Source organism: Chionomys nivalis, chromosome 15 (genome assembly GCF_950005125.1).
Source record: "Chionomys nivalis chromosome 15, mChiNiv1.1, whole genome shotgun sequence".
NCBI lineage: Eukaryota > Metazoa > Chordata > Mammalia > Rodentia > Cricetidae > Chionomys > Chionomys nivalis.
In genome coordinates this window covers 26,902,070-26,929,838 of record NC_080100.1, presented here as the reverse complement: position 1 = coordinate 26,929,838, position 27,769 = coordinate 26,902,070, and the positions used below count along the sequence as shown (strand labels likewise).

Sequence of the window (27,769 nt, the reverse complement as noted above, 5' to 3'; positions counted from 1 at the left end):
CTCCTATTTGTCAGGGAAAAGGTCCACAGACTTATTTGCAACAAATATCTGCTAACCAAAGAACAGTTGATATGAAGGTGTTGTACTATCCCAGGAATCCATTTTTCTTCTTTGGAAATTCTCCCGTGACTTCTCAGAGATATGATACCCAAGTCTTCTTCAGTCACTGATCCTCTCTTCCTGCTCAGCGGAGGGGAACAAAAGCCAAGGAATTTTTTTCCCATAGTCTGATCAAAGAGAACCCTCTGTTGATGTAAGCCAAGTGTTCTTTTCTAGTTCCTGAGGTGGAAAAGAGAAAGCTGATCCAGGAACTATGTAGGGACTCCTTTGAAGCCACAGTTCTTTACATTATCCACCAAGACACAGTGGAGAAATCTTGTAATGCTGATTTCAGTAGTAGAATCTGGGAGAATCACTTTCCTAAGGGCAGACAAAGATTTTCTCTTCTGGATAAAATATTAGTTGATCCATACAGAAGTCATACATTTTTTTAAAGGTTGAGTGCTTCCTATTAATTAAATTTACTCATTTATTTTATACCCATACCACAGTTTCCCCCACATCCTCTTCTCCCATTCTGTCCCTCAACTTACCTCTTTCCCCACTCCCCAGCCAGTCTACCCCTCTGTTTCTGTTCAGAAAAAGGCATGCCTCCCATGGATGTCAACAAAGCAGGGTACATCAAGTTGAGGTAGGACTAAGCTCCTCCCCTTGTATTAAAGCTGGACAAGTTAACCCAGTATGAGGAATAGGTTCCTGGAAGCCAGTCAAAGCATTAGAGTCAGGCCCTGCTCCCACCATTAGGAGTTCCACAAGTAGATCAAGCACCTAAATGTTACACATGCAGAGGGCCTAGGTTGGTTCCATGCAGGCTCCCTAGCTGTCAGTTCACAGTCTGTGAGCTCCTATGAGTCCAGGTTAGTTAGTTGCTTCTGTGGGATTCCTTGTGATGACTTTGACTTCCCTGGTTCATACAATCCTTCCTTTCTCTCTTCACCAAACTCAGCCCAGTGCTTAGCTGTAGATCTCTACAAATTTCCATTAGTCATTGGATGAAGGCTCTCTGATGACAATTGGGATAATTATGAGTCTGATTACAGGAGACAGCCAGTTCAGGCTACCTATCCACTACTGCTAGGCATCTTAGCTGGGGTCATCCTTGAAGATTCGTGGGAGTTTTCCTTGCCCCAGGTTTCTTCCTGACCCCAAAATGCACCATTATCAACATGTCCCTTTCATCCCTTTTATTACTGTTTATTCCCATCCACCCACCCCAACCCAACCCCTGATGTGTTTTCAGTCTCCCCAGGAGATCCTTTCTGTTTCCCCTACCCAGGGAAATCCATTTGTCACTCTTCCCCTTTGAGTCCTCTTTGTTACCTAAACTCTCTGGAGCTGTGGATTGTAGATTGGTTATCCTTTACTTTACAGCTAATATCTACTTATGAGTGAGTACATACCATGTTTGTCTTTCTGAGTCTCAGTTGCATCTCTAGGGATGATTTTTTTTTCTAGTTCCATCCATTTGCCTTTAAATGTTCTGATGTCATTGTTTTTAACAGTTGAGTAATATTCCATTGTGAAAATGTACCACATTTTCTTTATCCATTCTTTAGTTGAGGGGAAGCTAGGTTATTTACAGGTTGTTGTTATTGGAAATAATACTGCTATGAACATAGTAAAACAAGTGTTCTTCTGGAATGATTGAACATCCTTTCAGTACATGCCCAGGAAACCTCCATATTGATTTCCAAAGTGGATGTACAAGTTTACAGTCTCACCACAGTGGAGGGAGTTTCCTAAGAGCTATACATATTAAAGTGCTGTTTTCATTTGATTATCACAACCCCGATGAGATATGTTCACAGAGGAAAAATAATTACATTAGTGTTAACCACAAGTTGCTGAGGGTGGGGCAGATAATATCTATTAGGTTATGATGGAACATCTCCATCATTGTTCTTATCATGGTCCATGACTGGTCATGGGATATAAGTGCCTTTGTTCATGATAGATTAATTGGGATGGTATCTCCTTTGTGATGAGACTTTCATTCCCATGATAGGTAAACTCCTCACTTTATACACATTGGAGTTCACGGCAGTGGAGATCTAGGGGATTTACCTCAAGCACAGAAAGTGTTGTGGATCCTCCTCTGCCCTCCAGAGCTCTGTTGTACACCTGCCATGAACAGGTATCTTATCCATTGGGGAAAAGTAATCTAGGGGTTCTGTAGCTCTTTCAATCTGCCAAATCTCTTACATGTAGAGATACTTCCTAGGTCTACTTCCTGAATTCTTAAAGCTAGCCCATGTCTTTTAAACCAGGCCAAGTCTGTCTTTGGCTGTGGTCCTGTACTTCACATGGTGTCCAGCATGCCATATGCTGAGCTGTGTCACTGTTTAGCGAGAGGATACTGAGTGGGTCTGGGCGTTTGGAACATTTCACTTCTTTGGCCCTGGGAACGGCCCTTGTTTCCATCTGTTCCTGAGTACAGCTTTTGGATCTGATTCCAATTCTGCAGAGGGGAAGTGGTCTGTGTTCTACCCTCACTGGGCTCTGACTCAACACTAGATGTCCAAACCTTTACTCTTACTAGGAAGCTTTTATTCAGTTAAGCTTAATTCGTTGGGTATCGTTTTTGAGCAATAGAGGGATTATGTTTGGGTTTAAAGTGGTTGTTGAGTTAGGAAACTTTGATTCTTGCATGAGCTCTTTGTTCTCGTTGTCTTCTGCGCAAGCTCCTTGTTCTTGCTGTTTTCTGCTTTCTGCTCTCCAACTCTTTCTCTGCTTTCACTTCTCCATTGCTCCCATCAATGTGCTATGGGATTTATAAAGGGCTTCTATTGTTCTCAGGCCTGTGCGTGGGTTTTCAGCAGTGCTGGTTCCCTGGATGAATACAGCAAAGAGAGGTTGGGCCATTACTTCTTCCTGACCACTCTCTCTAACATTTGATTCTCTCCACTGCCCTCATTGTCCCTCCATTATGATGTTTTCCTTCTAGGTCCTGGCCGTATTCCTTACTTATCCTTATGGTTTGCAACTGGGGAGTGGCTAATGATTCCACTTAAGTGGTTTTGAGGCACCCCGCAATCTATGTTACTTATACCTCATGCACATGGTTGTGTTATAAATATCCTTATTCATTACCCTAACTGTGTTGAACAGTCTGCTCTCTGCTGATACTTCTGATGCACTTCATAGTACTGGATGCTTAAAATTTGAGGCATGAGATTCCAAGCAGATAACAGTTTCTACATGTGCTTGGCAATGAGTGAGGGTGAATTTCTTCTTCGGGGATGTTGAATATCATTGAATAAGTAATTTATGTGACCATGAAGCGGAAAATGGAACTAAGTATCTAACCAATTAAGATGCTTAATGAATGCTCTAAGAATTCAGAAGTGATCAAGGTCAGTGTGATTGGAATGGTCAAATGATACTCATCAATAGGCTAGTAAGTTCCATCAACAGCTAGGAGCCATTTGTGAATTTTCTAATCTGAACCTGTGATAGATGTTATATTAGAAGCTGTACCAAAGCCCATGCCCTGTGATGGTATTCTAAAGGGTTTTCATGGCACTGGTCAGTCTCAGACAGGATCTTCTGGAAATGAATCATTCATGAACCCAGCACCTACAATATCTGATGTGAGGGACTGGACTCAACACATCTCTCCATGAAATAGAAAACTTCTCAGATTTCTTAAATTGAAATATTCTTTTTGAAAGTCATAGAACTTACATGGGTTTGGGGACTCCCATTTTAGTCATGTATCATTTCTTTTTTTTTTTTCAAATATTAGTATTTTATAGTTTCAAATATATCATCCAGTGGCTGGATTGACAATGCAAACAAAATCATACATTCTGCAAACACACCAAGTCCTGCCTTTGAGGGAAATGGTAAATGGCATAGAATTTCAATTCTTTCACTCACTTATTTTGAAACATTTGAGTTAAATACCTGCATCTTTTGCTTACGGCTCACACGATGATGTAAATCCCTCAACCGGAGTGGGTCGCTAAACACGTTATTGTAAGACCAAGTGGTAAGTGTTGCTGTGTTGGGTGATGAAGGGGCTACTGGAGAATACTTCAGAGCTCATGTATCATTTCTTAACAATATTCTAAATATGTTTAAATTTGAAAATAACGACTACTTTTAATTTTGCTTGTTATAGATTACCTCTTCCCTTTGACATGACGATATTAGAAACATAGAGATAACATAAAAATCATCGCTGTTCAGGTAGCTTATCCTCCAGAGTCAGATAAATTTCCCTTTTTCTTTTTCTCTCTCTTCCCAGCACAAATGAATGCAAAACCGTGACCAAAATAGACAAAGAGCTTTTAAAACTCCTTTTGTGATAGGCAAACCACACTGTCACTGAGATGCAATGAAGCCTGAGGGTATTGTGTGGACCTCAGAGGGTCAGGGCTCCATGTGAATACTGTACTTTATCCAAGGCCTTGCTTTTCTGTGCCTATAAAAGCACAAAGCACATTGTTTTTAAATCAATAAATGTCCTCAGGACAATCAACTTCAAGAACAGCTTACCCTAGTAAATTCTGGATTTGGTTTAACCAAACAAAACATGAGATTTTTTTTTTTAGTTCTTGTGTAACCCAGCTGTGTACTTTTAAAATAAATTCTTTTAAATGTTTTCATGTATTTCTCTTGAAGAGGAAAATTTTTAAAAAATAAATACAATTTTTTATGTTGTAAAATACAAAACTTTGATACTTTTCAGCATATTGAGAATTGAAAATTACACTGGGAGTTTGAAAGCCCTTTTGATACATAGTCATGACAACTATTGCCTGAGTTAATTGTGGAAATGGAAAAGATTTACAGCAAGAAGCTAATGCAGATAACTTACCCCTTTAAGAGCTGAAATCCATTGACTGACTATTAGAAATGAATGGTAGAAAAGTGGAATGATTGTCTCTCACCAGAATTTATCAGAGCTACTTATTTTGAGTTCCTTAGAAAGACATGACTATCTTTTAAAAATATTCCAAAGTATAGTGGGCATGGTTTCTCTGGGCCAGAAACTTCTTGTTTATTCTTATTCCTTCCATGTTAACATTGTCTTTCATTGTCCTTAGCATTTCTCCTTAGCATCTGTCTTCCAGAGTATCTCTTTATCAGATCTTCTTTTCACACTGCAGGTGTTAATTATATATTTATACACTTGTTTGAACTGATTTGTTGAAGTCCAGTATAAAAGCAAAAAATAAAAGCAAACACTGGAGTTGTCATTTCCTAGGTCGGGCATGGTGAAACACAGCAGTAATCTGAGAAATCAGTGGGCAAAGCAGGAAGATCTCTGTGAGTTCAAGGTTTGGTCTACTTAGTGAGCTGCGGTCAGCCAGAGCTACATAGCAAGACCCTGTCTCAAGATTAACAAATCAAAACGAAACAAACTCCACAAGTGTTTTCTGTTTCTTTGCTTACCCTGTGCCTGAAAATGAGCCCCCACACAGCAATGCTTTCCCTATGTCCCACAGGATCTGTGACCTATTCTTGGGCACATTCACTTGTAATCTGTACTTTGTATGTATGAAAATCAATAAGTCATAACTAGGAAAAAGACTATAATTATTTGTGGTATTGTGAGGCTGAGTGCTAACTCCCAAATTAACCATAACTCTAACCAGTGTGGTCCAACAAACTGGCATGGTTCTCTCTTATTATATTTTTATTTTGCTTTGTTTCCATCTGAACCTCGTATCACTAGAAAATACATTTCATGGGAGATCCAGTCAGCACTCATTGCTTTCTGTTTCCTTTACTTTCTAAGTAAACAATAAAGAATAAGAACATGATGCATATATTGGACCACGTGACTAATCCAGTCTGGAAAGATCCTACCTGAGGACAGTAGAGATACTCAAGTAAAATAAAAAGACTTAGAGAGAGGGAAAATGAGAGCTAAAGAGACAGAAAGAGAGAGACAGACAGACAAACAGACAGAGGCAGAAAGAGATAAAGAGAAAGGGATGGAGAGGAACGCATTGAGCGGGAGACATGGGTGGGAGACCAGCAAGGTGCTTAGTGGTTAAGGTGGCTGTTGCCAAGCCTGAAAACTTGAGTTTGAGCCCCAGAACCTGTGTGAGACAGAAGAAAACTGACTCCAGCAAATCGTCGTTGACCTCCACATGTGCTTAAAAGTGAATGAATGAACAATAAAAGAAAGAGAGGGGGAGGGAGGGAGGCAGAGAGGGAGGAAGGAAGGAAGGAAGGAAGGAAGGAAGGAAGGAAGGAAGGAAGGAAGGAAGGAAGGAAGGAAGAAAACCCCTTTCTTTATAAGAATATTTGTTGAGATATGTTTCTGTTATTAGTACAGATAATGTCAAGACTTCAATAGTGTCAATATATATTCTTGAATGACTATATATAGTAACTAAGGATCAATAGTAAATACAAATAAATCTATTAACATAAACATGAGGCCAAAATAAGAAATGCCTCAGTTTTAGGGGAGGGTTCACTAAAATAGGCATGTGACTCATGTAACAAGAACATTACTGAGAGCAAATGCCAGAGGAATTTTGCAATTCAAAAGTCCGTAGCCGGGTTCTCCCGTCCTTTACCTAAAGCAGTCCCACCACTCTATGAGGAGACAAGGAGTAATACAGCAGAAGAGGGGGAGTTTGTCATCTGCCAGCAAATGAGACCCGTGAGAAGTGACTAAGAAACAAGAAGGGGTTCATTTTGATATCATGCATATGAGAGGAATTCAGAGATTCAGTCTAATTAGGGGTTTGTTAAGGCATTTATCAATGTGTGTTACAGAAAGCAGTCATTTAGATTGTTTGAAGATGATGCAACACTATGAGAAAGCATTGAAGACCTCAAATGCATTTAATATGCTTTTATCTGTTTACATCCATGATTAGTACTATATATGAATAATCCCACTGCAATAATTACCCAACAATTGATAACATGTATATTTGAGCGTGAGTATTTTGAGGATTTCTGCACATATTTAAGATTAATGAGACAAAGTGCCCTCTACCATCAAGGCAGTGTTGCACAGAATCAACTTGTGATAGACCCAGCTGTGGTACCCAAGTTTTGGTATTTAGAAAGCAGTCTACATGTGTGCAGTCATTTGGTACGTATTGGTTAGTTTCATACTGCAAGGTTGGCAAATGGGAAGAACGGAGGAGAAAAGAAAGTGGAAGATACGGCGTTCTTCACACAACTATATATCAAATCTTAAGGAACTAGGGAAGGGAATAAAGGCAGGAAGGAAAGAGAACAAAAAATCCCCAACCCAACTGTTGACAAGAAGTGGTACTTTGTGAGCTCATGATAGAATCAAAGGCTCGTATTTCAAGGGGATTTTTCTTCCTGTAGCAAAACATGATTAAGGGTAATGTGTATTTTTTAGGTTTTCATTATTCATAAAAAAAAATAAGTAGTGCCGGACTCCCAAGACAAAATTAAATAGTTGAACTTCAGAGGCCTTCTGACTCTTGAATCTGAGAATTTAATAACTAGACTGCGTGTTTCCAGGCTTGGTTTCGTCTTATGGGAAAAAAAAAAACTCGATAGGATGCTTTGTGTTGCTTCATTTCAGAACAGGTGATTTTAGTGATAGGGATTTAGCTTTCGTGAACATTCTCACCTCCTTTCTAGGAGCTTCCATGCCTAGGCAATCAGAGCTGATCTTTGGGCAGCAGATATCCAAGGCTACCCCAAACTCTGTACTGCCTGCAATAGAAGGGTTTAAGAGAAAAAAAAAAAAGTGAAAGACATGACACATTTGTTTGTTTGTTAAATCAGCATCTTACAAAATTTAACTCCTAAGGAAGAATGAGGAAGACTGGACTGGCTGCATCTCTTTCTCTTAGTGTGTGTGTTCAAATGGGAGACTGGAGCTCATCTGTTTCTCCTTCAGTGACCTCGGTAGGATGAGCAGTGGGTGCTCCCTGTCAGGAGAACACAGTGGTTGGGGGAAGGGGTGGTCTGCACTAATCTGCCCTGTACTTAAGAACCCTTCAGTGTCTTCAGTGGACAACAAGCTGTTGTTGACAGCTCTGGACATCAGAGGAACCAGGGCTCACAATAAGAATCTGGAACCACATGGGCACAAGGAGGGCCTTTCCCATCTAGAGACCTTTGGTTCAGTGACACTTAGCACAGAAAAAGCAACTTGTGGTCTAAGGAATGGAAAAAGGGAAGGATTTGCAACAAATTATCTATCCATACTACCCTGGAATAAGTACCAATATTTTCTTTGCATAATCCTAAAAATTTTATTGCAGCCACAGGCATTTACAGACTTTTAATGAAATGCATATGAGTTCTTTCCTGCATTTAGCTAATGTTTGTTTAAAAACCACTTATGTGCCAAGAACTCAAGCCCCCACGTTAAAGGTAGAAACACTGACCCAGAGTGATAGTAAAAGCTAACGCTTCTCAATTATTTTCTTAGTGAGCCATCCTTTATATTTGCCAGTTAATTTATCTTATAACCATAATAAATAGTATTTTATCAATCCCATTGATACATGAAGATAGTGAGATTTACAGAGATGGAAAGATACTATTTCATATAATCACTAGTTATTCGATGTCTTTTGCATGCCAATCACTGGGCTTTGCTGGTAAAGGCAATAGTAAGTAATATACACTCATTCTTATTCTCACGGAATTCAGTATCTGTGGGGGTGATAGAAAACAAACAATCAAAAGTTAAGCTAAGAAAAAAATAAAACTTTAACGCTAAGAAGGAAACACCACTCAGTCATGTCTTGGAGACAAAGAGAAAAGGGTTAGATGAGCTAGACACTTTGAGGACATTAGTTTATTTAAAAAGACTGCATCTACATTGAGACTTGAATATGAAGGTTAATAGGCAATGGGGTTCCCAAGGGCAAGACTAAGTGGAAATAGATTTAGTGTATTCAAGAAGGAGAAAGAAGTTAAATGTGGCCGGAGCTGCAGAGTGGTTCACACTGAGTGGCAACACAGACCCTGGATAATTACTACCAAAAATATCAGAAAATATTCTTTTCTTTAATTTCATCGAACAATTCTGGGGCAAAACCAGTCACCTTGCTGTGGAAAAAACCCAGATTTTCATGGTTTTCTTTTTATCATAAATAAAGCATACATCTCGTTTAGGTCCGGACATTCTACCCTTCTTAAGCCTTCCAGAACATTGGAGGCGGAGGTAGAGCTGAATGCCACAAGGCACCAGGTGGTTCTCTTTTCTGGTTCTCTTCCAAATCATTCCCTTACAGTCAGGTCCTTTTTGAATTCCCCTATGAGCTATGCCAAAATTGTCAAGGCCAATTATTGATAAAATGTGCAATTTTCTTCTCTGTTTGTTACATTTCTTTCACAGATAAATCTTCACGCTGCATTTCCTTGTTATCTAGTCATCACTGATTCATCCCTCTCCCTGACTCACTGCATCTGGAAATAAAAACACTTGAAAGATAACACAGTTTGGTGGGCTCAAGGCTAAATGAGATAAACACGGCGCCTTGTTCTGAGGGCTATGGACTTGACTTTAGATGCTTCATTAGAATCACTGTCGGAGCTCTTGTATCAAGAAATGATCTCATAAAGTTTACCAAAATAAAAGTTTATGATGGAAATATATTAATGCTTTATTAATAGAAAATGATCCACCCAGTTCTCGTTTCTGACACAGTATTTAATAAATAACCTAAGTCATGCACATTATAAACCATTCAAACTTGGAAGGCTCTCATACAGACATAACTCAGGTCACATATGCAAAAATCTATACATCACCTTGTGTGCATGCTGGTATCTGTTCATGTGTGTGTGTGTGTGTCTGTATATGCTTGTGTATACCTTCCCCTAAAAGGATAGATACTGAAAATGAGAAAACACAAGAGATAGGATTCAGAGGAGAAGATAATTTCACAGGCAGCCGATTAGCAAAATAAAAATAAAAATAAAAAAATATCTTGATAACTCACTATTTCAAAGTGGTGTTCACAAGACATGGGAGTTTTAAGAAGTGCAATATCTTATGCTTCACCCAAGACCAACTAGTCAGGTTTTAACAAGCTCCCAAGAGAATCATATGTACTTTAACATGGGTGAAGAATTGTCTAAATGGCTGCATGTGTTTGGGGCTTGTTCTCACCTTTTACATTTGCTAGTAATTTCCCATAGCAGACGACATTTCGCTAAGGACTGAACTACTGTTTTATCTGAAGGGGCTCTGTGTAGTTTATCATAACATTCATTATACTTTGTGATAATGGTGGTTTCCATGTCTGTTTCTCCTCACTGTAATATGAACACCATAAGGAAAGATCCGGGTAATGCTTGCATACTGTTTTATTTCCAAACACTTGGCCTAATGCACAATATGTAACAGATGCTCAGTAATTACCTATCAAATGCTCAGTTCTTCGGAGGAAGAAGTGAGTGATTGGAAATACTTGACAGTATTAATACCTGTACCCCCTCCTTAAACACTTTTGCTGTTTTTAACCTTTCTCACAATCCCTGCCTATCCATAGCACATACACAGACACCCACTACAGTGCCACATGTCCCATGGGTGCTCAGTTTATTTACTGATTTTTGAAAAGAGCTAGATAAACATTCTCCAGAAAAATTTGTGCTTCATGGGAACTTCTGGAATATAGGTGAAGATCAATGGTTTAATCTTAACCTGAAAGATTTATTCACTTGGAAATCAGTCAGAACAATTAAAAGACATTCTGAAACAGCAACAATGGCAACAGCAACAGCAAACAAGTAGTTAGGTGAACTGAGTCCCCAAACTATGCCTTCTCTTGATTTTTCAATCATAGTCAGAAGTGATTCCTTGTATGTGAGAATTCTGTTGCTGTGTACATGTAAAACAGCTTCAGTGTAGAACATCACAATAGAAAGCATGTGTGCGATAAGGAAGGAAAGGTGGATACTGCAGGCAGAGAGGACTAACTCAGAGTACTGGTGACCTCTGGAAATTATCTGCCTGTAAGATTTTCACTAGAGCAAGCTGTCTCTACTTGGTTACTATTGATGTCTTAAGTCATGTAATTCTTTATTCTAGAGGCTCCCCGGGATATTATGTGATGTCTTTATTCTAGAGGCTCCCCGGGGTATTATGTGACGTCTATAGGCATCCTCTACTCATCTTATGCTAGCCACAGCCCCTTTGTGTTGTAACAACCAGAATGTCTCCTTAGCTGTTCAAATACCCCTGTGAAAAGCACCCTTGGATAAGTACTACTGCTGCAGATGGCTCCAGGACAGAAGTCTGTTACTGCTTCTCACTATCTGGTTCACGGTGCTCTTAGATCTTTGTAATTCAGCATAGATTTCTTTCCAGGTCCCCATTTCCACCCCCTCCCCACCCCCTCACCCCCGCAGTTTTGTGATTCTAGGCTGCAAGGTTGTGATGTGTTATTATTGAGTTAGCAGTGCCCTGCACAGCAGCAAAGCTTCGGGGCATAAGTCCATTTGTTGTGATACTGAGCAGTGCCCAGAGTGAGTGTGTTGCCCTGGAAAGGAAAGGCCCCCACTATGGCTGCTTGGCAGGAAATTGGAAGTAATTTAGTAATGTTCTATTTCTTAGAGTCTTTCTATTGCTTTCCTTATAGATCCGTTGATAGTTTTGAAAGAGAAATTTAAATGCACAGGAGAGTTGATAGTTGGCAGCAAGGATGGCAATCTTCTGCCCCTTGTTGCTCTTAAATGATCTGCCATGAGTTCATCTATTGACTTAGTAAGTGGATGCAGTGAATGCGTAGCCTTCTCGGTGAGTATTGAGCGTCCTTACCCCCGGGAGACATCGATCTAATAGGACTTCCCAATTTAGCATTTGGAACCCTATGCCAAAATACCAAAGTAAGGTAATCCATGTCTTTAACCTTTGGTCTCTGGGGTGAGCTAAAGAAGGATTTAGACAACTGAACTTAGATACTTGCCCCCAAAAGACATTAAAATTACAGCATGATAAACTTGGCTTTTCCACTGCAAAAGGATCACCTCAGTGCTTCACCAGATATGCTGGGTTTAATACTGTAAAATGCACTTTCTATGTACCTGTTATGTCAGATGAAGTGAGCACATTAAGCTACAATTCTGTGCCATTTAATTGTTTGTTTGAACCTAGAAGTATTTGATGTGTGATACACGTTCATTATCTTTGTGGACCAAAAGAAAATCTTTTTTTTTTTAATCAAAGACACAGTCATATGATGGAGGATTAAGTCAGGAACATGTATCAGAAATGAGAGATAAACCTTCCTATTTAAGGTTTTAGTCACATTCTTCCAAAAACACTACAAACAACTGATTGGTTTAATAAGTGCGATAAACAAAAATTAATGAGATTAATTATAGACTGTCAAGTGACAAACAAGTGATTAATTTTGAAAGCTTTTATTTTTTTCTGTGGGGTTGAACATCACGTAGTCACAAATAGAGAGCTTCAATTGCCTGTGTGCACTGAATAAAAGTAATTTCTGTATGAATGCTATTTTGTAATATATTTAATTCCCTCATTGTTACATTAATAAAAGAAGATTAGTAGATTTTATAGTATTTTCAGGGATGTTACCACCTGAGAGAACAGTGCAGAGTCCCCCATGCTCCATCGTGCTCTCAGTCACGCGGGCAGCATCAGAGAGGGTGGTCTTTAGAGATTTGGGAGAAGGAATCGGGAACTGAGCAAGCTTCTTTCTACTCCAGAGACTTGGAATAAAGGAGCAGTGAGAGACAGTAGCTTGAGCAGACCAGGTTCTAGTGACCAGTCTAGCCTTTAGTGATGGCATGTCCAAATTCTCAGGGAGCAGCATTATCAAAGCCAACAGTATCATTAGGGGAGCTGAGACAAGGTAAATTACTGGCTCGCAAAGCCCATTAGTGAAAAGATGGGAAGCAGGGAAGCTTGCTGGTGAAAAAGGGCTGGAGTCATCTGCTTTTTCCTCTCAGATTAAATCCATTCTGGAGACTGAGCCAGGCTAACCTTTGAGGAGCAAGTTTGACAACAGGACTGATTGGGAGACCTGCTAATCTCAGTCAAAATGGTCCTTGACAGCTGTTTTAGTGATCCACGCAAGACACCAGGCTATTTGCACTGGGATGAAAAGAAAGGAACATCTCTGAAACAGGATATTTACTTTAAAATAGTAATTACTTCAACACAGTGCAACGTGAAGACTGAGTGGCTTGAGGGGCAAAGATAAAGTTGAAGAAAAACTCAGGGAAAAGACAGAAGTTGGCGAGATATTTACGTATGCTGGTGAACACAGGGAAAGACATATCTAGAAGCATATGAGCTCTGTTTGGGACATTTCAATTCAAGATATAAATAAAGCAATGAAATTTACTTTTCTTAAAGGCAGGGATTCTAAAACTCAGACAAAAGTAGATGTATTGAATTTTGACATTTTAGAAAGACAAAGAAACTAAAATTGGATGAGATAACCAAAAGGAACTGAGAAACCCATGGTCATAGCCTGGATATGCTTTCAACTAGGAGCTAGAAGAACAAGAGAAAATGAGGGAGCCTGAGAGCAAACAATGCCAAGGAAAGAAGAAGAAACTAGGGAAAGATTAAATATTTTAAGAAGTATATCAGCACCAAGGGTCTCAGAATGACTGAGCAGAATTTTCTGATATTTTTTAAAATTTGTTTCGGTGGCATTAGCCATGTTCCTTGCCAGGTGTCAAGAAGTAGTAATGAAGTCACAGATGTGACAGGCACGTTCTCTTTCACAGCCATTTGCAATATTCCTAAGGTTTCCCACAGGCTGTGGTACTCATAGCCTTATCTCAGTAAGAGAAGGGACAAGAGTTGATAAAGAGAGAGACAGATTAGTCTTCACCATCTGATGATCTGAGATGGTCCAGCCAAACTCAGGAAGAGGAAGAAGGCCTGATGATGCTGTGTAATGTAAAAATGGTTATTAATAGAACTAGTTATTTCACGTCTGTGGTGTTTTCTTGTGCAAACCAGAAGTAGTTACTTCATTCTGTAGTGTTTCCTCTGCAAACCATTTCAACCGATTGATACAGATAAAATATTTTTGTATTTATGCAAGATGGATGCTGGAATGAGCTCAGAGATTTAAAAGGTTCCTTTTGAATATGTTTTGTTTTATTCTTTTTTTTAAAAAAAAAAAGCTTTCAGTCTGGTTTGTAATCAAGTGTGTGTATGTGGAAGGTTTTAGATGGAGAGGAAGACACAATGATAGAGAAAGAAGTTGATAAACATAATCAAGTACCAGTAATGACATCCAAGACCTAGTGACAATTAGATATCATCATAGACAGATGAACTGTGAAGTCGGGGAAGGAAAGTCCATCATTATTGATAAAAGGACTTCACCACACCGGAAGAAATGAAGTTAGGATTTGTGTTTACATATTGGAAAGACAAAAAGAAAAACTTCAGTCCAGTTTCCTTTTCTCATGAGGCATAGAAGCAATCCTAACCATTTTTGTTCTGTCCCAGAAAATGGTCACAAAAATAAGCCCACCTTCTTGTTTCTTCACCCAGGAGTCCTTTTGGTTCATAGTGTAAGATAACACCCATGCTTTCCTGCCTCTGTAGTGCTACTTCTGTGATTATATGACAATCAGGTTATCAAGTAACCAAGAAATATGCTGCCAGAAACAAAATTCCTAGAAGAATAGGGGTGATGATGGAGTCTTATGTCCTGGACAGACACAAGCAAGCTCAGTGCTCTGCTGGGGTAACGATGGATGAGATTCTTTCTGTGACATAGTCAGAGCCTGGATTCACTGGTGAAATTGTGGCTATTGGAACTGAATGCTTGCATACCTTTCTGACTTTAACTTGCTGAGTCATTTAGTCTGAAGTTGACTTGATACCTCTTCTTCAGTGCATATTAAACCAGTAGTTTTATTTGAAATGAGGCTATGATCAAACACAGACAGCAACCAAAAGTTTATCTGGAAGATTTTTAATAAGTAATACTGTATGGATTTTGAAAAAGGAGCACTAGAAATTAGTCTCAATCATATACCAACTTTATTTATACAATGAATGTGAGTCTTTAAATGTTGTTCAAAACAACAGTAAGTGGAGTAATTATTCTTTTGTTTTACACTTGTGAATCTTGGACACATGTTGTCGAGGACTTTAATTTCCAGTAAACATTTCCAAACATGAATTCTGCAACTTTAGTATTTTACTGTCTCCATCATCCCCAACATGAGCTGGTACAGCCACCCAATGTTCACTTGTGCAGATGATATTTGCTTAGTCTTAAGTGAATGGATGTTCCACTAGTTATAACAATATAAAAATAGACAGCAATTTAAACCTCAATTATTGTTATCTTTATGGTTCTATATAGTATTTATTTATAGTCTTATTATGGTAGTCATCCATTCTTTATAATAATCCCATGACTAAAGTATTTTAATTTAATAATATAAAAAAAGCCATATCAATAGCAAATGATCTGATAATCCTCCAGTGTTAAGCCTTGAGTCTTGGCCTTATTCTTCCAACACTTCCTTTAATGTTGCCTATAGTGTTTTACATTGTCTAATGTATTTTAATCAAAGACTTATTTAAATGAATGAATTCCTTAGAGTATCCAGCTTAGAAACCAGTATATTTTGATGTCATATTTTACACATCACTGTTATTTGTCAAACAACCACATATGAACTTTGATAATCTTCAGGTAGTTAGGCTATAGGAAGTTATTTTAATCAGGCTTATAGAATAGTTACTTAATTTTTTCTTATAAGCTTTGTTTTAGATGTCAAAAAAACCTCTTATGTGATATTTTAATTATCATATGAATATTTTGTTTTTCATACCCAGAAATTAAAAACTTTAATAAGATAATAATAGTAAAGTCCAGTAGATGGAATATTAGGAAACTTAATTAATCCAAAGGAAGAAAGGATCAGATTAAAAACAGCAATGAGGAACAGAAGGGTCAGTAGTAAAAATGTAGCAGAATAGCTTGCTTGTCTCACAAGCCAATCCCAGTAATTCAAGAACAGGCATTGAGTAGGTATAGAACCAACTCTCAGGAATGTGTTGTATGTAAGAAACTCTCTTACAATAAAGACACAAGGATGCTAAAAGGGAACAACAATAATGCTATGCTGACTTAACATCTAGTACCAGGGAGAGGAGGGAAGAGGGAGAGAGGAGAAGACATATAGGAAAGATTAATTCATTCAGAAGATATAGTCACATTTATAAATGCTTATGAAGCTATTAACAAAGCTTCAGAACTTAGAAAGCAAAAAAAATTGTCTATCTTAGTCAGTGTTCTATTGATGTGAAGAGACACAGCAATTTTTAGGAAGAAAACCATTTAATTGGGGATGGCTTACAGTTTCAGAGGTTTAGTCCATTATGATCATGGTGGGAAGCATGGAGACATGCAGGCAGACATGGTGCTGGAAGAGCTGGGAGTTATATATCAGCAGCCAAAGGCAACAGGGAAAAGAGTGAGCCACTAGGACTGATTTTGGCTTCTGAAGCTGCAGAATCTATGCCCAGTGACATACTACCTCCAACAGAGACTCAACTACTTCAACAAACCATATCTCCTAATCCTTCTCAAGTATTGCCACTCCCTGTTGACTAAGTATTCAAATATATGAGCCCATGGGGACCATTATTGATAATGATGATAATGATGATGATGATAGTAATAATAATAAAACATTATGATTAATTTTGAAACTTCTTTCTAAGTAATTAACAAAATAACAAATAATAGGAATATGAAAGATTTCAACAAAATCGCCCACCAAATGAACCTAATAAATATTTAGAGCATACTCAGTAGCAAAAGAATAAACATTCTTCCCAACTGCACAAATAAAGTCACCAAATAAAATAAAGCTGACTACATATTAAAAGATAAAAATTATAATCTGTGTATGATGACATGATGGTGAACTCCTGTAATCCCAGAACTCAGTAAACTGAGTTCAGTGTCAGCAGGAGAGACATACATAGCTCCAGGCTATCCTTGGTTACATTAAAATATCCTGTCTCTAATAAAATAATTATACATGGCATGGATGTTCTCTGATTTAAATTAAGATAAAATAAAAATAGTGAACATCTATTTGATAATATATAAATATTAAGTATTCAGAAAATAAAACATATAAATTACATAGGATATACCACAAAGCAAAATTTGGATAGTATAGCTAAGGCAATGCTTCAAGAAAAATATAGAATATTAAATGGCTATATTCAAAGGTAACAAAGCCTAAAATTTAGCACAAAAGCTTTAAAAACCGAAGAAGTGTTACAATCACGCTATTTGAGTGAGAAAAGTATAGTCAAGTGAAGGAAAAATCAAAGTGTCAATTTTGAAAGATGTATCAGAATAACCTCTTAGAGTTAAATTATTAAGAGCCAGAGCAAACACAGGTACGTGGATACGCCTGCATTTGTAGAGGCGGAGCAGGCCTTTGCTGAGAAGACAATACAAAGTTAACCCAAAACAACAAGGGTTCATTTAGGTTCAGGTTGTTAGCTGGAGGCCGAGCATGAAAGCTGTCAAGAGTCCAGGAACATAAAGTCAGCACAGAACAATAGATTAGATCACAGACTACAGAAGACTTACAAAAGAGGAGAGCTTTCCAGCCTTTAAGAGACGAGGGTAGGAGAACATTTTCTGTCTCGTTCTAAGTGGCCATGAAGTGTGGCTTCTATTTTTAAGGTCAACCCAATAGAAAAGAGCTCAGTGGAAAAAGTTGGCATTAGGAAAAATCATTCCAAATAGAATTTAAAGTCATTAATCTACTTTCTTTGGAGAAAACCCATGTTAGGCTACTTACCCCCACACTAATGCATGGACTATTCTTAGTATGAACGAATTTAACTCTTTTCCCAGACAGTGCCTGCAGAATTAAATAGTTCCAGCACACTACCCCCAACAGCTGCTTCTTATATGCCATGGAGGCACCTAGTTTAAAAACAATGTTAACAGAGGCATCAATTGTTTCTTTATGTGTAATTTTAACTTTTTTGTTAATTTTTGTTATTTTTAACTTCTTTTGAGCTCAAGGACATATTTTCCTTGAAGGCCAACAAATAACATAATCTTGAAAACTTTTTTTTAAATTTTCACATGATTTTCAAAGCTTATTTTCACATTAAAATGTTTACTATGTAGAACATGGTAGAAACATAAAAGTAAAGCCATAATGGAGAGTCACGAAGAAGAATGAGATAATGGCCTACCTTTCCCTGAGAACAGAAATGCAGTTAGGAGTGGTTGGGGGAAGTAGAGGCAGTTTTTCCATCCAATAGCCAGCCTCTAGGAAGGTGTGCATGCTCTGTGAATAATCTTCATGTATGAGGCTATAGGAGCTGTAATTAAATTCAGTGGGACACACATATTAAAAATATATAAAAGGAAGGAAGGAAGGAAGAAAGGAAAGAAGGAAGGAAGGAAGGAAGAAAGGAAGGAAGGAAGGAAGGAAGGAAGGAAGGAAGGAAGGAAAGAAGGAAGGAAAGAAGGAAAGAAGGAAAGAAGGAAGGAAAGAAGGTCAAGACATCGGAAGACAAGTAGGGAAGAAGGAAGTACGTTCAAGTGTAGGGAACAGAAGGGAAAGTGGATATGATCAAAATATACTATATTCATGTATGAAGTTGTCAAAATAAAATGAAACCCATTGCTAATAGACACTAATGAAAATTTAAAAAATAGAAAAAAACACCCCAAATCTCATTTATAGAATAAGAAATTTAGCTATATTTGCTTTTCATTCTGCCTGATTCTAATTAATGTCTTCTATAAGTTTGGAGACATATCCAATATTTCTACCCTGTTTTCTGCATGAGGAACCTTTCCTTCCTTGTGTAGGGTGCGCATGATTATTTAACTATTTTGATATTATATAATCCAATTATAATGCTTCTTAAGCTCATACATTACTCTGTGTATATGAATCTACAATACAGTTTGTTCAGCTTCTTCATTTAGATTAGAAATCAGATAAACAGGTACTAATGAATCAATATTCAGAAATTTAAATACCTATTAAAATATGGCAGTGACAGATACAAAAAACTTCCAGCATTACTCAGAAATGGCTGACATTTTCTTTCTATACCATCAACTAAAGATAAATAGATCATATAGCTTAAGGTTAAATTCAGCATGGCATTTCAATTTGTTTGGATTACCTTTTGTTGTTTAAAAAGTCTAAAAACTCTGAGATGTTCTCTGTTCTAAACATTAAGGTTCACAATTTTCTGAATATTAAAGTACATTTGCAAGTTATTTTATCACAGCACATCCTATAATATCCAAAGTTGATGCTCTCTTACTTCTGTCTATGGGCAGTTTCATCTCTGCGATGAAACTTATACACGTGCACAGAGATGTAGCACATACAGGTATAGTTATAGAATGCAAGCAAGATTAATACTGCATCCCTGGAAAAATCTGACAAGCAGAGTATTTGACAAATGCCCTGACATGTTGCCTCCATAAATTTAGAGGAGTGTGTGTGTGTGTATAAGATATTGGAGAATTCAAAGATCTATAAAAATAATGAGTTCTTTGTGGGTTCTAGTCAGAATCAAGGTAACAGAGGGAACACAAGACAAAGCTAAGTGACAGATGGGCAACAATGACTCAGGGACAAGGTCATGAAAATGAAAGAAAGCGTGTCACAATTGGAAGCCCATCTGCCTTTTCTGCTGTGTGAAGCATCCAAGATGCATGAGTTCCATTTCAATGACTCAGTAATCATGACTCAGAACTCAAGAAAGACTGGAAAGATAAAACTCAACCTTGAGATAATTTTTTTACAGATCCTAATCATATGTCAATGACACTTCATACTTACAAGAAGCGATAAACATGTCACTGTATTTATGGTTACTTGACACTTATAACTTCCCCCAATAAATAACTAAATAAATACCTCTTATTTTATGATGGAAGGGATTCTTATAAATTTGAAAATCAATTCCATTGAGAGGCTTTTCTTTTGAGAGAAAATATTGGTTAATTTTTAAGCACAGTCAGTTGTGTTAATTTACAAGAAATTCCCTTGTTTATATGTAAAAAGCATCTGATCTCATCTTAGTCCACAACTAGCCAAGTACAAGGTCAGGGATGTAGTTGTACTATCCTCTTATTTCTCCTTCCTCCATCTCACCATCCCTCTTTTGCTTCCCAAATGTGTCGGGTGAGAATTCACACTCTAATTATCCACCCATACACAGGACTTTTTTGTTCATTGAGACAAACCCTATAGAGTTAGAACAAAAGGAACTGGTGTATTGCTTTTCTTGTTGCTATGACAAAATATCGTATAAAAAACACCTTAAAGAATAGAGAGCTTATTTTGATTCCAGTTTGAGGGTGAGGGAAAGTGAAGGAGGAACAGCAGTGAGCTCTGCCCCAACAGTGGCAGTGGGAGCACAGAGCAGCTGGTCACAAGGCACACGTAGTCAGGAAGCAAAAAGATGGCTTCTGATACTCCATTCTCTGTCTCTATCTCTCTCATCTAAAGCCCCCAGACTATGACATTCTACTGTGCTACTGCCGCCATTCTGGGTAGATCCTCCCATATTAGTCAACTGTCTCCACCAATGTCCTCCTGATGATTTTCAAATCTTGTCATATTGACAAGATTAACCATCGCAAATGGGAAAGTTGAGGACAAAGTATTTAGTCCTTATGAGTTGCCATATATCACACTTCAAGAATCATTACACTGCTGGTGTAGAAAGCCCATCCTTGTTAGTGTGGTGGTGTGTTAGTGTTGTTTAATTCATAGCAAATGATTACGTGACCTTTGAAGTAATTATCTGAAGGAAATCATTTACTCTTTTGCCATCAGATTGATTAACTGAAATGTTTCCTTTCCTATACTAGGCCATTCAAAGGATCCCCACAACATATGAACACTAAATAAATATTTCACCATAGTTGTTTTCTGATTCATTTGAGGGGAGAGTGAATGCTTTTCAGGAGGGAAACAAGTGAGTTGTAGGAAAGACCAGAAATTAACCTTATTGTGCCTTGTTCCTCTCCCAGGGTCCCATGATTCCTTCAGCTTCTACATTGATGAAGCATCTCCTGTAGGGCCTGAGCAGCCAGAAACTGTCCAAAACTTTGTCTCTGTGTTTGGAACTGTAGCCAAGAAGCTGATGAGGAAATGGCTAGCCACTCAAACGATGAGCTTCACTGGCCAGCTAGGAGCTGGGATTCGCTACTTTGACCTTCGAATTTCCACCAAGCCTAGAGACCCGGACAATGAACTGTACTTTGCTCATGGCTTATTCAGTGCCAAAGTCAATGAGGGTCTTGAAGAGATCAATGCATTTCTCACAGAGCACCCCAAAGAGGTCGTATTCTTGGACTTCAACCATTTTTATGGGATGCAGAAATATCACCATGAAAAACTGGTCCAAATGCTGAAAGACATCTATGGAAACAAAATGTGCCCAGCTATTTTTGCCCAGGAAGTGAGTCTAAAGTACCTATGGGAGAAGGACTACCAAGTATTGGTCTTCTACCACAGTCCAGTGGCATTGGAGGTGCCCTTTCTCTGGCCTGGGCAGATGATGCCAGCACCCTGGGCAAACACGACAGACCCTGAGAAGTTGATCCAGTTTCTTCAGGCTTCCATCACTGAGAGAAGAAAGAAGGGCTCGTTTTTTATATCTCAGGTGGTGCTGACACCCAAAGCAAGCACTGTGGTCAAGGGTGTGGCAAGCGGCCTCAGAGAAACAATCACAGAAAGGTAAGTGCCCTTCGGAAAGCCAGGAGAATTGTCTAGTAGTCTAAACTCAACTTACAGAGCACAAAGGGGAGAGAGCAAAATATCTTACCAAGGTGCATTAGTTCGCTAGGGTTACACAGTAGCGCAACTGGGTGACTTAAGCTAATAAGCTCCCCTAGGTTCTGGTGAGAGCTGACAGTTCTTGTTCCTGGGTTTATAGATACATCACCAACTGTACCTTCCTTATGTGATCTCTTTTCCATGTGCCTCTTTTTTTATATGGATAAAACGATACTGAAAGGAGCCTGCCTTGCTTAATTGATTTTAATTTGATTAGTTCTATAAGTATCTTTTTGTCCAGATAACTTCATATCCATTGAACTTTAACATATCTTCTGTAATACATATCTGTGTGTAATAATATATATCCTGCATCCCGTGGCAAGTCTTGTCCCCTGATTGTGATACTGCTTTATGTATCTGTGTAGCACTCCACACGTTAGAAGGCTCTCGCTTTGCTATTTGTAGTATTTTTATATACTGAATATCAATATTTAACAACCATGAGAAGTAGAAATTATCATACAGAGAATACAGGTCTAGGAAAATATGACACTTTCTCCTAGGCTTCTTCAACAGTGAATGATAAAACAAATATTTGATTTTGACCCGTTCTCAAGCCACATCTTGTGCCTTGTAAGTTACATATTCTGCCTTTTTAGGAAAGTTTGTTCTCCAATAAGACGGCATGCCATTGGTCAAGACTGGCTAACTTGGTAGAGCCATGATCACCTGTAAGATATTATTAGAAACATCAACAAAGATCTCTATAACTTCCACCAAAGAGAGTAACAGCATTCAGAAACATGCATATTATTTATTTCAGCTAAAATATTAATTAATATTAACATAAGAAGAGAGTACCCACATTCTTTTCATAGAATGTATTTTAGTCTTTTAATTGATACTTTGAATTGTGCTAATGGGACGGAATGGATGATTTGGTTGGTATCATATGGAAAGATACGAAAATGAGGAAAAGAACTTTGAAGTAAAAATAGTGTGGGTGATTCTGTGAAATATCATGATGTGTGGACAGTGACAGCAGGAGAATCTTTAGAAGATAAGAATATAGTTGAAACCAATATTGTAGCTAAGCTTCAGAGAACTCTATCGAGCAAGTGGTAGAGATCTAGATGTTGATGTCTGGCAGTTTAAGTGCCTTTTAGATAATAATTGATGTAGACTGCAAGACAGAATGAGGGTAAGTGGGTAAGCAGCTTAGTAGTCCACATTAAGAGAGAAAGTAAGGAGAACTTGAAAGAGGATGATGTGTAATAAAGGATAAGATCATAGAGTGACTGGTTAGCTCTGTGCTAAGATTGAGAGAAGAAAAAGGATGAGGGTTTTGTTTGACAAACAAAATGGAGGACCATCTACCAAAGCAGAAACTAAAAGCAGTCGAGGGTAGTAAAAGGAGACTATATAGTTGGAGTCATGCTAAGTTTGTTTTGTTTTCAGTTTTTCAAGACAGGGTTTCTCTGTAGCTTTGGAGCCTGTCCTGGAACTAGCTCTTGTAGACCAGGCTGGCTTCGAACTCACAGAGATCCACCTGCCTCTGCCTCCCGAGTGCTGGGATTAAAGGCATCTGCCACCACCACCCGGTGAGTCATGCTAAGTTTAAGTCATTTAAAGTATGCAAATAGATGTAGCCAATTGAGCATTAAAATTAAAAGCCAAATCATTTGGAGCTATTGTTACCTATGGATAGGGAGAGGCACAGAGCATCTGAATGGAATAGTCTTCCTTACAGAATCATAACTTTCTTCTGTTGTTCTCGTACATGCTTTGAGATTTAAATGTAATTGCAAGGCATCAATTTTATACCTACAGCACTGAAATCCCTTCCATGTCGTTTCCTATAATGTCTACCTTTCTTCTCTTAAAACTTGAGCCCTAACTACTGCTTCAGTGTTTGAGACATCAGTGATCCCACATGATCTGTCCATGCATTCCATTGCTCTAGGCTCAGTGTCTTCCATGATTTTTAGATATTACTGAAGATCTATGGATCTAAAAGAAATTGCATAATCACTGTAATGCACATAATTGAAAAAGAAATTTCAGCATTTTGTCTGTAATTTTAAGACTCCCCCTGAGATTATCTCCTCTGACAACTTGTATATGACTTGGTATCTTAGCCAAACACCCTCTGGTGGAATCCGCTCTTCCACCCATCCATCCTCTTCTCACGACTTTCCTTTGCTTACAATCTAACTGCCTTTGAGAGCCCACATCCTTCTCCCAGATGATTAAGGCTAAACTCACTTAGTTCCATCAAAATATCCCAAAGCAAGAAAGTACTATTAGATTCTCATCTAATAGCAGTACTTTCCACAAAGACTAGCTGATCTGACAAATGACTACTTGACCTCTCACCAAATTAGCAAGCAAGGAATTAATGTACATATAAAAACGTGCTATTTTAGTAATTGTATCCCATAAGGTCTCTATGTTTTGATGAAACCCTGGGATCCCACTGGAAATAGTGAATAAACAGAGAAATCCTCAGGTTAAACTGATAACATTTTTTTTGTCATTCTGCCTCCATCTTAGCAGAAAGAAACTGTATCTTTAACTTTTATATTTTAGAATGGCATAAGTCTCCCTATGATCTCTTTAAGTTTACAAGAGCACACCCATTTTAATATTCAATTTTCTATTTAGGAAAACATTTACCTATACTACAAAACCGTTTTGCCATTTGACCAAGAGCCATTCCATGGTTTCCCAGGTAGAAAAACAGTCTTTGAAAAACCCACAAAGGGCATACTCAGAGGGAATGGCTTTCATTTACCTTTCTATAACATTTGATGTACTTTGGATGCTTCTAAGTCATACTTAAACTGCTTTCTGGCTATTTATGCTCTGGTATGCTACTATAAAGGAGGACTTGTAGAGATAAAAATATCAAATGTTAGAAAAGTACTGAAAACTGTATTTTTCACAGTTCTCCCAAGAGTCACAGTGCACATTACCATATAAAAGACACTTACAAATATTTTATTGAAGAATCCTGTTCTGATTTAACTCATAGTGTTTTCCACACACTTTTTTGAGATAGTATTTACTAAGAGCCCATGAAATTAATTGTGAAGAACTGTCTTCAACCATCTGTTCTAACTCAGTATCTCTCACTTGCTTGAGGCTTACATATTTGGAATAGTAGAACAATGGGACCAAAAAGAGAAAGCTAAGCATGGGAAAAGGCAGAAAGGGAGATAGGAAGCCCCTAGAGGTGTGATTGGTTCTTTCTGAGGTCTTCACCCAGCCTTGAGTGTCATTTGTTCAAGCCTTCCTCACCTTAATTAAATCAAAATTAAAACTTTAGTGAATTCTAACTTTGCTTCAAAAGAATAAAGAAAAGAAAAAAAAAGGGTATTTAATTTTAAAAAAAGGATCCTCTAGGTAGAATGAAATTTTGCCCTCTAAGATCATACAAGTGACTTACCACTGGTTTACAGATCCGTAGGCCTTGTAACCTGGCCACCATACTAGTGGTACGAGCATTCTCCAGCTGAGCTTCATCTTGACATACTAGAGTCACCTGCATTTTACCTTTGTGTTTCTGGATTGAATGCGGTGTTAATGTGAAACCTGAGTTTTTGCTTTGTTACCTTTGGGGCAGGAGAGGGACCTTCTAGCTTTCTGGGAAATGCCCCTTTTTGGCCTTGATTCGTGGCCAGCAGAGGGAGCGAAGGGTCATTTTTGTTGCCATTTCTTCAGATCAAGTGAAGAAGCATAAAAATAGACTGATGCTTTTCAGCTACTCCATTGTGCCATGGCTGTTCACCCTAGAAGTTCCATGTTAGAACCAAAAGATACGATGAACTTTTCTAAGATCCAGAACAAAATCACCATGCCATCATCAGTCATGGGACTGAAGAATCCACACCTGCTGCGCACCGCGCCCCCATGTCTGCGCTCTGTGCGCTGGCACCCAGTTTGCGAGCTTCGGGCAAGAGGGCTGGAGCTTAAAATACACAGACACACACAGACAGAGAGACAGCGACACGGGTCATCCTTAAATTCCCCAAGAATGCCCCCTTTATTGTGTTCAGGGGCAGATTATATAGAGATAACCACGTCCCAGCCAAACCCACAAGAAACCACTCTCCTGCCAGCAGGAACTCCTGAAAGTCTCGTGCTCAGAGCAGCTGTAGGCACTCAGATCAGGGGATTACAAGAAATTCAGGATCTGAGGTCTCACTGCTCCCAACACACACCCAGAACTTTGAAGTTTGAACTGAATCCTGACTTACGCGAGCTTTCTTTTTCCTCTACAGCAATCTTTTCTAATAGTTTGGTTAATAAAATCTCAAGCATGTGCGCAGAGAAGCTGGTGGCTGAAACTCTGGGTGACTTTCAGGGAAATTAAACCCAGCCAGGACCCGAGGACCTCAGCTTTCAATCTGACCACCAGTCCTAAAAACTACACATGTGTTTTCTGCACTTCAGCAATGCCGAAAGACACAGATTTTGATTTCTTAAAGACCTATTTTTAATGTATTTTCCAAACATCAGCTTTTACACCTCACCCCCACAAAATTCACACATTCTTTAAAAGAAGGTGTACATCTTGAGTTGATTCCTTTCCTGATATGTGGAAGTTTATTAAACTACTGCTTTTTGTTGTTTTTTTTTTTTCTTTTTTTAAAAGCAAGTATCACTTGTCAGATTTTAGGAGACAATGTATCTCTCTGTAAGTAAATTAATATTGTCCAGTACACTGTATGATCATAATAATCATGCCCTGCTATTGTCGGTTGTCTTAAGATGACCTCTGTTGGGTGTTATAGTAAACTGTTTTACCTGTATTAGTTGATTTGACATTCATAAAATCTTTCAGATGCTTGCATATTGCTATCCCATTTTTAAAAAATGCAAGAACTAAGTATTAGAAGCCTTAGCCGACTTCACCTCATAGGATAGCCAAGAAGTGTAGACCCAAAACTTAAGCCCAAGTTGCTGTGTTTATTAATTCCTGTTTGCATTCCTGTTCTGCTCTGAACACTGTATTTCAAGCGTGTGGCAGTAGAGAGTCTTAAAGCCACCACACTGTGTCATCTCCCTGCTATTGTAAAGCTCTAAAATTTGACTGCAATTTTGTTTAGATTTCATTGAATGGTAGTATCCAAGCCAAACTTGGCAATATATTCAAGTGGACTAGATCCAATTCAGTATTTATCTATTGAGGGTTCTGAAGAATGAAGTATATTAAGTGATGTGAGGTCTGTTAAAATCAGTGAGATACCATTGTTACATCATATATCAAGTAAGTTTGAAATCGAATATGTATAACTTAAGTACAAATTGCATAATAGTGGTAAGAGAATTAAAGATCAAAAATGTATAGACATACAGGAATGATGCCTAGTGCCTGGAAATGTTTTGATTGGTTTTAAAGACAGCATGCTATTGTGACAAGCAAAGACAAATTTAGGGGGTGGGTACCCAGGCTACAGAAATAGAAAGCACTAGGTACAGGCACAGAACATCTTGGCATCAACGATAGAGTTGATCACCAAAGAGTGATTTCATGAATCATAAGGGAATAGGTTACTTCCTATTATTGGATCGTCTAAATTTGCTAATAGGTGCTCAGGGGAGTTAGATTCTTAGACTTAGGGAAATGGAGGAGGTAGGAGCGCTTGAGTATTGTAGTCAAGAAAATGGCTCAGGAATGAACTGAGTTTGGGAATGAACTGGTAAAAGACAAAGAGAAAATTACATCTTAAGAAGGGAGAGAGAAAAGCCGGGCGATGGTGGTGCACGCTTTTAATCCCAGCATTCAGGAGGCAGAGGCAGGCGGATCTCTGGGAGTTCGAGACCAGCCTGGTCTACAGAGCTAGTTCCAGGACAGGCTCCAAAGCCACAGAGAAACCCTGTCTCGAAAAACCAAAAAAAAAAAAAAAAAGAAGAAGAAGAAGGGAGAGAAATAGTTTACAATTGCAAATTTTCTAATGCTCTAAGAATTAGG

General features: G+C 38.3%; 1 protein-coding gene across 1 annotated transcript in view; it reads left to right on the top strand.

The window, feature by feature from the left end:
• Positions 1 to 27,769, top strand: part of Plcxd3 (phosphatidylinositol specific phospholipase C X domain containing 3) — a 166,821-nt gene that overhangs the window by 81,228 nt on the left and 57,824 nt on the right. Inside the window, exon 2 of the mRNA XM_057789938.1 lies at positions 21,042 to 21,750. Within this exon, the coding sequence (XP_057645921.1) occupies positions 21,042 to 21,750 (709 nt within the window). The remainder of the gene's footprint in view (positions 1 to 21,041; positions 21,751 to 27,769) is intronic.